Source organism: Tiliqua scincoides, chromosome 2 (genome assembly GCF_035046505.1).
Source record: "Tiliqua scincoides isolate rTilSci1 chromosome 2, rTilSci1.hap2, whole genome shotgun sequence".
In the NCBI taxonomy this organism is placed as follows: Eukaryota; Metazoa; Chordata; class Lepidosauria; order Squamata; family Scincidae; genus Tiliqua; species Tiliqua scincoides.
The window spans coordinates 260,862,506-260,874,298 of NC_089822.1; the positions used below are offsets into that span (position 1 = coordinate 260,862,506).

At 46.5% G+C, this 11,793-nt stretch overlaps 2 protein-coding genes across 4 annotated transcripts in view; one reads left to right on the forward strand and one right to left on the reverse strand.

Annotated features, from left to right (window-relative positions):
* LOC136640351 (tripartite motif-containing protein 10-like) overlaps positions 1-7,740 on the forward strand; it is a 40,877-nt gene extending 33,137 nt beyond the window's left edge. The window contains exons 9-13 of one of the 3 annotated variants that reach the window (XM_066615412.1): positions 653-748; positions 984-1,214; positions 3,166-3,188; positions 4,301-4,419; positions 6,786-7,739. In XM_066615412.1, coding sequence (XP_066471509.1) covers positions 653-748; positions 984-1,214; positions 3,166-3,188; positions 4,301-4,419; positions 6,786-7,303 — 987 coding nt within the window. In that variant the 3' untranslated portion in view covers positions 7,304-7,739. Of the gene's footprint in view, positions 1-652; positions 749-983; positions 1,215-3,165; positions 3,189-4,300; positions 4,420-6,785 lie in introns of all 3 variants that reach the window. The other 2 variants (XM_066615413.1, XM_066615414.1) reach the window with 2 other exon arrangements.
* LOC136639120 (zinc finger protein RFP-like) overlaps positions 1-11,793 on the reverse strand; it is a 573,475-nt gene that overhangs the window by 386,913 nt on the left and 174,769 nt on the right. The gene's annotated exons all lie outside the window — the stretch shown is intronic.

Here is an 11,793-nt window from a genome sequence, read left to right on the forward strand (position 1 = left end):
CAGACCAACCACATGCTGAGTAAAGAAATATTTTCTTTTGTCTGTCCTAACTCTCCCAACACTCAATTTTAGTGGATGTCCCCTGGTTCTGGTATTATGTGAGAGTGTAAAGAGCATCTCCCTATCCACTCTGTCCATCCCCTGCATAATTTTGTATGTCTCAATCATGTCCCCCCTCAGGCGTCTCTTTTCTAGGCTGAAGAGGCCCAAACGCCGTAGCCTTTCCTCATAAGGAAGGTGCCCCAGCCCCGTAATCATCTTAGTCGCTCTCTTTTGCACCATTTCCATTTCCACTATGTCTTTTTTGAGATGCGGCGACCAGAACTGGACACAATACTCCAGGTGTGGCATTACCATCAATTTGTACAACGGCATTATAATATTACCCATTTTCTTCTCAAAACCTTTTCTAATGATCCCAAGCATAGAATTGGCCTTCTTCACTGCCGCTGCACATTGGGTCAACACTTTCATCGACCTGTCCACCACCACCCCAAGATCTCTCTCCTGATCTGTAGGAGAATTTTGGGCAGGGAGGATACAATTTACTGGATCCCACCTGTCTGTCTCTGAGCTTTCGTCTCTGTGTGTGTCTGTGTTAGTATCAGTCATGTCTTCAAATGAAATAAACTGAACTTTCATTTCTCACCAGGATCAGATCAGTATCAGGCTGAAGATCTTGAGGGCAGAAAGAGAAAATATCCAGACGCTTACAGCAGATGTAGAGAAAGAAAGCCAAGACCTGCTTGTAAGTGTCATGATTGTTGGGCGGTTCAAAGATACATAAACCTATTTCTGGAGATGCAGAATAGAGCATTCAGGAGTTCAAAGACAGGAAATAGCTCAGGTCCTCTAATCCTCCATAGCTTGATTGGTCGCATCTTCTGTACACAGCCGTTCTGAAGGTGAGTGCCCCAGGCAGCTCAGGATTGGGCTGTCAGTCCTTGGCCTGCCATTCTTTTCTTCCTATCTACTTGTTGCAGAACCAAACAGTAGAAAATAGAAAAAAGATCATGGCTGAGTTTCGACAAATACATGAGTTTCTGGAAGAACAGGAGAGAGGTCTCCTGGCCCAGATGGAACGGGCAGAGAAGGAGATTGCAAGAAGAAGGATCAAGCACCTGGACAGACTCTACAGTGAACTCTTCTCTCTGGAAATTCTCATTCAAGAGATGGAGGAGAAGTGTCAGCAGCCAACCAGTGAATTCCTGCAGGTAAGGTATGATCTGCTGAGCTCCACAGGCTACTCGGGCTGTCAAGGGCAGCTCATAAGAGCATATAAGAAGAGCCCATAGAGCATATGGATCAGGCCACAGGCACATCTAGTCCAGCTTCCTGCATCTCACAGCGGCCCACCAAATGCTTCAGGGAGCACACAAGACGTTCAACACGGTCCCTCACCAAAGGCTACTGAAAAAACTCCACAGTCAGGGAATTAGAAGACAGGTCCTCTCATGGACTGAGAACTGGTTGAAGGCCAGGAAACAGAGAGTGGGTGTCAATGGGCAATTTTCACAATGGAGGGACATCCACTAAAACTGAGTGTTGGGAGAGTTAGAACAGACAAAAGAAAATATTTCTTTACTCAGCGTGTGGTTGGTCTGTGGAACTCTTTGCCACAGCATGTGGTGATGGCGACTGGCCTGGGCGCCTTTAAAAGGGGATTGGACAAGTTTCTGGAGGAAAAATCCATTACGGGGTACAAGCTATGATGTGTATGTGCAACCTCCTGATTTTAGAAATGGGCTATGACAGAATGCCAGATGCAAGGGAGGGCACCAGGATGAGGTATCTTGTTTTCTGGTGTGCTCCCTGGGGCATTTGGTGGGCCGCTGTGAGATACAGGAAGCTGGACTAGATGGGCCTATGGCCTGATCCAGTGGGGCTGTTCTTATGACACAGCCTGATGCCCTCCCCTGCATCTGGAACTCTGAGGTACCTCTAAAACCAGGAGTTTACACACACCTATCCTGACTTGTTACCTGTGATGAACTTTTCCTGCAGAAATTTGTCCAATCCCCTCTTAAAGGCATCTAGGCAAGATGGAACAGGATGCCATACTAGTTCCTGTGGCAAGGAGTTCCACAGACTAATCACATGCTGAATAAAGAAATATTTTCTTTTGTCTGTCTTAAACTCTGTCAACACTCAGCTTTAGTGGATGTCCCCTGGTTCTGGTGTTGTGTAAGAGGGAAAAGAGTTTCTTTCTGTCCATCCCCTGCATAACTTTGTATGTCTCAATCATGTCCCCCCTTAGGCACCTCTTCTCTAGACTGAAGAGCCCCAAATACTATATAGCACATTACATGTATAGCTCCATGTATAGTGCATTACATTAGTCTAACTGGAAGGTACTGGGGCAAGTTGAATTCCTAAAGCCCACAATCCTAACCAACTTTCCATCACTGGCATAGCTGTGCCAGTGGGGCATGTGCTGCATCCTGCAGTTGAGTGGCACTCACGGAGTCCTCCTCAAAGTAAGGGAATGTTTGTTCCCTTAGAGCTGCATTGCCCTTATGTCTGTACTGGAAGGTGGGTTAGGATTGCGCCCTAAATAAAACTACTTTTACAGAGGTATCTTACTGAGCATAAGAGGTGACGTATCTAAATTCAGTCTTGGCCATTTAACCGCTACTGCATAGATGCCCTCTGACCAGTTGGGTCAGAAGTTGCTTGGCGATAAGTATCCCCTTGGGAAATCGAGGCATTATTCAGTGCACTTAGTTAGTGTTATAGAATCATTAGCTGCTTAGCAGTGTTGATTGATTTATTGCCCTGACTGTTTGCTAGAGATAGATCTAAAGAAGTTCTCATGGTCAGTTGGATATTGCCCTGGCTGGTTGTTACAGATAGGCCAGGAGAAATTCACAGGGGGTCACACTGAAGTTTTACAGGTGCCTGAATGTGCCATGAAAGTGCCCCTCCTCCCCTTTGGAGCCATTCCAGGCAACTAGAGCAAAATGAAGGTGTCTTCTCTGTTTTGCTCTAGCCGGCTGGAATGGCTCCAAGGGCGGCTTGCATGTTCAGGTGCTGGCAAAACTTTGCACTGTGAACCTCCTATAGTACACTGATCTCACTGCCAAATGAACATTGGAGGACCAGAGAGCATCTCCATCCAAAGTCTTCCTTGTGGCAGGTTCTGAGTTCTCTTTCTTTTCTTCTCAGGATCTCGGAAAGACCTTGCAGAGGTACGTGGATCCCACTCATTTCCCTTCTTGCTTCTTGATGCTGGGAAGGGCTGTGAAGAATGTGGTTCTTCAGGGGCTTCTGTCTCTTTGGAAGAGGTCTGCCAGACCTCTGTCCCCTTCCTTCAGAGACACGTTACCCTGAGGTGCTTCAACACCTTCTCTGTTTTCTCTTCATTCACGTTATCATCACTAGGGAAGCCTCCTCTCAAAACACCCCCAGTCTTCCCTTGCTTCTGTCTCAAGGATTTCTACTCTTTTTCTCCTTCATGCTGTCTTTTTGTTTCAGTCAATAATTCCATATGGGGTGGATTTTGGGATCAGATTTTTTTCTCCATAAGAACATAAGGGCCAACTAGATCAGGCCAAAGGCCCATATACGAGTTCAGCATCCTGTATCTCACAGTGACCCACCAGATGCCTCAGGGAGCACAGAAGACAACAAGAGACCTGCGTCCTGGTGTCCGTCCCCCCCCCCCCCCCCGCATCTGGCATTCTGACATAGCCCATTACTAAAATCAGAAAGTTGCATTTACACTTCACGGCTTGTAACCCGTGATGGACTTTTCCTCTAGAAATTTGTCCAATCCCCTTTTAAAGGCATCTAGGCCAGATGCCATTGCCACATCCTGTGGCAAGGAGTTCCACAGACCAACTACACACTGAGTAAAGAAACATTTTATTTTGTCTGTCCTAACTCTCCCAACACTCAGTTTTAGTGGATGTCCTCTGGTTCTGGTATTTTGTGAGAGGAAAAAGAACATCTCTCTATCCATCTTTGTATGTCTCAATCATAACTTTGTATGTCTCAATCATGCCCCCTCTCGGGGGCCTTTTTTCTAGACTGAAGAGCCCCAAATGCTGTAGCCTTTCCTTATAAGGGAAGTGGCCCAGCCCAGTAATCATTTTCTGGTCACCCTCTTCTACACCTTTTCCATTTCCACACCAGGTATGAGAAGAAGGAAGTGTTTGAGAATCCTATGGCTTTTCCTCCTGGGCTCACCTGCAGAATCAGGGAATTCAGTGATGTAAAACCCCTTCTAGAGGGAGTCAAGAAGCAACTGAAGCAAGTCTTGGATATCTTGTGGCATCTGATTTTTTTTCCCCAACACCAGGTCCGAGGAGAAGGAAGCATTTGAAAATCCTGTGGCTTTTCCTTCTGAGCTGACCTGCAAAATCAGAGAATTCTGTGACATAAAACCCCTTCTGGATAGTGTCATGAAGCAATTCCCAGGTAATGAAGAATGACATGCAAGGATGTATACAATGGGTAGGTTTGGATAGGATTTGCCATAGTACAGGGGGCTGAAAGAAATGGGAGGGTACAAATGCACTGGGTTTGTACTGAGACTGGGCATCCCAGTCTCAGCAGGAGGATGGTTAAGAGCTCTTGTCTCTTGGGAAGCCCAGATGTAGAAAAGGACCAGGACATACCCAGTCATGTATTGCTGTCTGGGAATGGCATTTCAGGCATTCAGAAGAATATCCCAGGTGATGATCACTGCATCTAGGATTCCAGGCAGTCCTAAAGACCATAGGGACTGTAGTCCTATGGGACTTTGGGGGCAAGAAATGCCCCCAAATGAGGAAAAAATAGGGGGAAAAAGAAGGGAGAAGGCTGAGCATCCCTCACAGATGTATCTCTAAGCATTTGCCTTCTTCTGAAATGTAACTCTGAATCCAGGAGCAGCTCAGCTGTGGAATGCTCTTGAACAAGGGTCTCCAAACCTTGGCCCAGGGGCCAGAGGCAACCCACAGCAAGCCTCTATCTGGTCCACGGCCAGCCTCTGGTCCCCTACAAGCCTTTGACCCACTTGACCAAACACAACTTGAGCTGTGCTCCAGTCGTGTCCAGGGGGTGCCGGAGAGGCTGCAAGCAGCCTGGCCTCAGAACGCCTTCTAAAGGCTTAATTAAAAACATCACTTCCTGGTTTTCCGGAAAAACTGGAAATCATTTTGCCCTTTGGGAGTCCATTTGAGTGTGTGCTTTATTTCTATGGTATGTATTGATGGTTGGAGAAATCCTGGAAATTTGAGCTCATTCATTCGTTTATTTGTTCAAGTTCCATCTCAAATGTATCCATTTAAATTTTATATTTAAAATTAATTGTTTTTTTCCGGCCCTTGACACCATGTCAGATATTTCATGCGGCCCTCTGGCCAAAAACTTAGGGGACCCCTGCTCTTGAATCACAGGAAGAAAACCTCCCCAAGCCCTCATTCACTATTTGCCTCTTCAGACAAACATGGAAAGCAGGAAGAGCAGTGGGTATGGCTGGCTGGCAGGTTGGGGCAGGGGAGTGGGCTCAGTCCAGCTTTGCCCCCACGGATTTTATCTCTATGAAGAGCTCACTTTGTCACAGTAGGGCTAGAGTAGCTGCTGTCTTGCTACCAATGGTACTGGCATGGTTGGCAACCTTCAGTCTCGAAAGACTATGGTATAAGCCTACAGCACCCGGTATTCCCACGCGGTCTCCCATCCAAGTACTAATCAGACAAGATCAGGCATGTTCACAAGAACGTTGAGAGTTACTGGCCTGGGGGAATATTTCTCAAAGACATAGGGGGACCTGGTCTAGCTGCATCTTCCAGAGACAGTATGACCAGAAACAAAGTACAGGGCTCCATTTGGTAAAAGGAGTATTGGGCTGGGTGCAGATAAGCAAGATGTAGATGTCACATGAGAGGGGACACACTACATCACATTAAGACTGACAATGCCACACCAGCACTATAAGATGTGCCCCACTAGATCCAGGCCAGTCTGTCCTAACTGTATGAGCCCTCCTCATAACCTGGTCCATCCCCAATTCCCCAAGACGCTGGTATCTCTCACCTGCTGTTTCTGCCAATAAGAACATAAGAACAGCCCCACTGGATCAGGCCATAGGCCCATCTAGTCCAGCTTCCTGTATCTCACAGCGGCCCACCTCACCACCTCACCACCAATGCCTCCCCACTCACGGTTCCTGCTTGGCCACAGAAAAGAGTTAAGGAAGATGTGCCAGGAAGGTGCAAGGAAAGTGCCAGATGCAAGGAAGTGGCAACAGGATAGTTGTCTTGTGTGTCATCTGGTGGGCTACTGGAAGATATAGGAAGCTGGACTAGATGGGCCTTTGGACTGATCCAGCAGGGCTATTCTTCTGTTTTTTAATTTGGGCAGCAGGGATGCTGGCCTGGAATCAAGTATACTCAGATATGAAGCATGATTACTAAAAAGAAAATGAAAGAAAAATGAGACAAGAAAAACTGTATTCTGAACACCCTACTTGGCAGAACTGAAGCACCCTCGCTGTCCCAGGGAGTCAGAAATGGTCCGTTCACATAGGGAGTGTCAGGGAAGCATCAGTCATTTTCTCTCCTGCCTCCCCGCAACGTTTGCCAACAGAGGAACTCAGAAAGTGTCTGATGAGTGTTTTAGCTTCTTTTGAGTTGTCTTGAAGGGCAAGAAGGGCAGGATAGAAATACCTCAGGTAAATAAAATATGGGCACAGTGGTGGTGAGGAGGATGTTTTCCCTATCATATCTATGTTTTCCCTGGCTCAGGATGAATCTCCCAGCTAATGCTACTTCTCTTTCCTCCTCTCCCTCCACCCCCAGCAGCAAATGTGACTCTAGATCCAGATACGGCTCATCCCCAACTCATCCTGTCTGAGGATTGCAAAAGTGTGAGATGGGGAGACAAACGTCAAGATCTGCTCAACAATCCTGAGAGATTTGATCTCTACCCTGTTGTGCTGGGCCATGAGGGATTCACAGAAGGCAGACACTTCTGGGAAGTTACTGTGCAAAGTGAGGAATTTTGGGCTGTGGGAGTTGCCAAAAAGTCCGTAAGACGGAAGGGCAAGTTTAATTTTAGTCCTAAGGAAGGAATCTGGGCTGTGGGGAAGTGGGGAGGTAAGTATATTGTTTACATTCTGCCTCATTACACTCTGTCCTTGAGACAGGAGCTTAAGAGGGTCCAAGTGATTCTGAAATGTCCTGAGGGGCAGGTGGCCTTTTATGATGCTGATACAAAGGTTCATATTTACACTCACTCAGGAGCCTCATTCTGTGGAGAGACCCTCCTCCCCTTCTTTTATGTGTTTGGTGAAGCCCACTTGAAATTCTCTCCTTGAGGCAGTTGCAGGAACTTCTTCACAAGCTCTACTGGTTTTTCACTCCAGATCAGAATGATTAATAAACTAATTAAGAACCATTTAACAGCCAGAACCTCTTTTCCAGCTCTGCAAAGACCTCTAAACTCATTCAGTCATCAAAACTAAATCACTCGTCTTAACTTACTTCTTGAAGAGACAATTACACATTCATGGCAACAAATAATAGTATTATTATTGGCTAAGAAAGCATTCTCTAATGAAGTTAATCTATTCCAGTGGTTCTCAAACTGTGGGTCATGACTTGATTTTTGGTGGGTCGCCAAGCGTGACAGAAAGATCACATAGCTAATTGCCTCAAGCCCTGAGGCTATTCAGAAATCAGATACTGTAGCTGCTAATTATCCTGCAAAGAGCTCAGCTCCTGCAGTTTGCAAGAACGTGTAAATACAAGGGATAAGTGTTTGAGGTTCTTTTTGTTGTTGTTATTAATACTTTAAATAAATATTTCTTTCTAGAGCTCCTTTTTAAAAAGTCTGGTAAACCTAGGTGGGTCCTGATAGAGTGTCGTTTAAAAAAGTGGGTCCCTGTGCTAAAAAGTTTGGGAACCGCTGATATTCTGTTCTGTGGCAGAATTAGGCAGGCCCATCCCTTTACAAGGGCAACTGGGTGGCTGCCCTGGGCCCCACACTTCAGAGGCCCCACAGAGTGCTGTACTTCACTTCTGGTCTGCCTGTGACACTGCCACAAGTAAGTGATGTGGCAGGAAACCACTTCAGAAGCAGTGACAGAAGTGCAGAGGACGGCTGGTCTGCACCTGCTTCTGTAGCAGATCACCAGAGGCTGTACAGAGTCAGAAAAAAGAAGGGTCAATCCTATACATGTCTACTCAGAAGAAAGACCCATTTATTTCAATGGCACGTACTCCCAGGTAAGTGTGCCTAGGATTGAGCCTTTATGCAAGGAAGGCAGCAGACTCAGTTTTGCTCTGCGTTAAAAATACTGTAATGATCTCATCATCTTCCACCCTTTAAACATCAGTGCACATTGTGGACTACCACAGACTGAGTCACAGATGCTGTGAAGGATGAGAGTTGCTCTAATTCAGTGTTTCTCAACGTTTGTCCCCCTCTATATCGCTTCACATGGTCCGCCTATTCGAAGTACCACCGGGAGTAACTGGTGATGACAATCTCCAGTTACTTCTGGGATGGGAAGTCAGATGAACTGCAACAAACACCAGTAAGAGGCTCAGGGTGGATGGGAGGGCTTTTTGGAGAGTGGAAGAGCATGCTTTGGAGCTCTGCTCACTGAGCCAAGCCTCCTACCAATGTTTGTTGCATTGCATTCCTAGTCTCGCTGCTGGATGGCAGGGGTTCAGGGGTCTCATGAGTACCACCAGACAGCACCTCAAGTACGACTGGTGTTACCATGCCACTGGTTGAGAAATAGTGCTCTAATCCAATTGCAACAAGTGTCGGATGAGTATGGATGGTAACTGACAAGAGTAGGGCTCTCCTGGATCCCTGAGTTTTCTATTGTGAGGTCTCAAGTTCCACATAGGAGCACACTGTGCACACTCCTCCTGCACAGCAGCATAGCAGAATGGTGTGCCATCCCGGGGCACACCAGTTGTCCTGCTGCTTTCTCTGCTCCCACCGACCTAGAAGTAACTGGGGTGATGAACATAAGAACATAAGCCCCGCTGGATCAGGCCAAGGCCCATTTATTCCAGCTTCCTGTATCTCACAGTGGCCCACCAAATGCCCCAGGGAGCACACAAGACAACAGCCACAACCTGCATGCTGGTGCCCTCCCCTGCATCTGGCAATCAGAGGCAGCCTACCTCTACCTTGCACATACCTATCATGACTTGTAACCCGTAATGAACTTTTCCTCCAGAAGTTTGTCCAATCCCCTCTTAAAGGCATCCATCCATCTTAAAGGCATATATTAATATATATTAACAATTTATTTGTTAAAATTAAAAATTTATTTAAAAATGGGCCCTCACTCATCAGCGAATAGCAAGACCAACCTCTTCAACAGTTCTCACTTCTGGAGTTTGGAGGTTGCCCACTTTCTCCAGTTCTATGTGACAGAAGCATTTTTTCTGGAAAGGGGCCTTTCCAGCCTTCCTGAAATCAAACACAGGCAGAAGACAGAAAAGGTATTTGACCTTCTGGCTTGTATAGATTTATTTTTCACATGTTTATACCGCCTTTCCTCCAAGGAGCACAAGGTGGTGCACAGAGTTCCTTTCCCCCTTTCTTCCTCACAACAACCTTGTGTGGTAGGTAATTCTCAAAGCAGGTTGCAATTAAGAAAAAATAAAACGTCAGTCAAATTACAGCAGTGAACAGCCAAACATTTAAAACGTTAAAATAGAAAAGGGAACACAACAAGACAACCAGAAGCAAGACTTTCTGAAGAACTTCACTGGGCTGAATGTCCAGCAAAAGGAGGGAAAAAAGTAGCAAAGAGGGAGCCAGATTTGTCCAAAAAGCCTAAAATGTTTGAAATTCTCTATACAAAAGTAGATGCGTTACATTGTTCCACCTCTGGTAATCTTCCTTATAGGAGCCGTAGTCTCCTGTAGCCACATTGGTACAGTGCAGTGGTTTCCAAACTGTGGGTTGGGAGTCGCTGGTGGGTCTCCACTAGATCACCAAAGGGTGATGGAAAGATCAGATAACTAATTGACTCAAGTCCTGACGCTATTCAAAACCCAGATACTGTAGCTGCCAATTACCCTGGGAAGAGCTCAGCTCTTGCGGTTTGCAAGCGTGTGTAAATATAGGGAGATAGACGTTAGAGGGTCTTTTTTCTGGTTATTATAACTTATAAATAAATATTTCTTTCTAGATCTTTTTTTCAAAGACTGGTGAACATAGGTGGGTCCCGACAGAGTGTCATTTAAAAAAGTGGGTCCTGGCGCTAAAAAGTTTGGAAACCACAGGTGTCGTGGTTCAGGAGGACTTCAACCTGGAAGATTCAGGTTCAAATCCTCGCTCAGCCATGAAGCTTCCTGGGTGACCTTGGGCCAGCCGCTCTCTCTCAGCCTTGCCTACCTCACAGGGTTGTTGTGAGGACAAAAAAGGCAGGGAGGGACCATGTATACCACCCTGAGCTCATAAGAACATAAGAACAGCCCCACTGGATCAGGCCATAGGCCCATCTAGTCCAGCTTCCTGTATCTCACAGCGGCCCACCAAATGCCCCAGGGAGCACACCAGATAACAAGAGACCTCATCCTGGTGCTCTCCCCTACATCTGGCATTCTGACTTAACCCATTCCTAAAATCAGGAGGATGCGCATACACATCATGGATTTTTCCTCCAGAAACTCGTCCAATCCCCTTTTAAAGGCGTCTAGGCTAGACGCCAGCACCACATCCTGTGGCAAGGAGTTCCACAGACCGACCACGCGCTGAGTAAAGAAATGTTTTCTTTTGTCTGTCCTAACCCGCCCAACACTCAATTTTAGTGGATGTCCCCTGGTTCTGGTATTATGTGAGAGTGTAAAGAGCATCTCCCTATCCACTCTGTCCATTCCCTGCATAATTTTGTATGTCTCAATCATGTCCCCCCTCAAGCGTCTCTTTTCTAGGCTGAAGAGGCCCAAACGCCGTAGCCTTTCCTCATAAGGAAGGTGCCCCAGCCCCGTAATCATCTTAGTCGCTCTCTTTTGCACCTTTTCCATTTCCACTATGTCTTTTTTGAGATGCGGCGACCAGAACTGGACACAATACTCCAGGTGTGGCCTTACCATCGATTTGTACAACGGCATTATAATACTAACCGTTTTGTTCTCAATACCCTTCCTAATGATCCCAAGCATAGAATTGGCCTTCTTCACTGCCGCCGCACATTGGGTCGACACTTTCATCGACCTGTCCACCACCACCCCAAGATCTCTCTCCTGATCTGTCACAGACAGCTCAGAACCCATCAGCCTATATCTAAAGTTTTGATTTTTTGCCCCAATGTGCATAACTTTACACTTACTGACATTGAAGCGCATCTGCCATTTTGCTGCCCATTCTGCCAGTCTGGAGAGATCCTTCTGGAGCTCCTCACAATCACTTCTGGTCTTTACCACTCGGAAAAGTTTGGTGTCGTCTGCAAACTTAGCCACTTCACTGCTCAACCCTGTCTCCAGGTCATTTATGAAGAGGTTGAAAAGCACCGGTCCCAGGACAGATCCTTGGGGCACACCGCTTTTCACCTCTCTCCATTGTGAAAATTGCCCATTGACACCCACTCTCTGCTTCCTGGCCTCCAACCAGTTCTCAATCCACGAGAGGACCTGTCCTCTAATTCCCTGACTGTGGAGTTTTTTCAGTAGCCTTTGGTGAGGGACCCTGTCAAACGCCTTCTGAAAGTCCAGATATATAATGTCCACGGGTTCTCCCACATCCACATGCCTGTTGACCTTTTCAAAGAATTCTGTAAGGTTCGTGAGGCAAGACTTACCCTTACAGAAGCCATGCTGACTCTCCCTCAGCAAG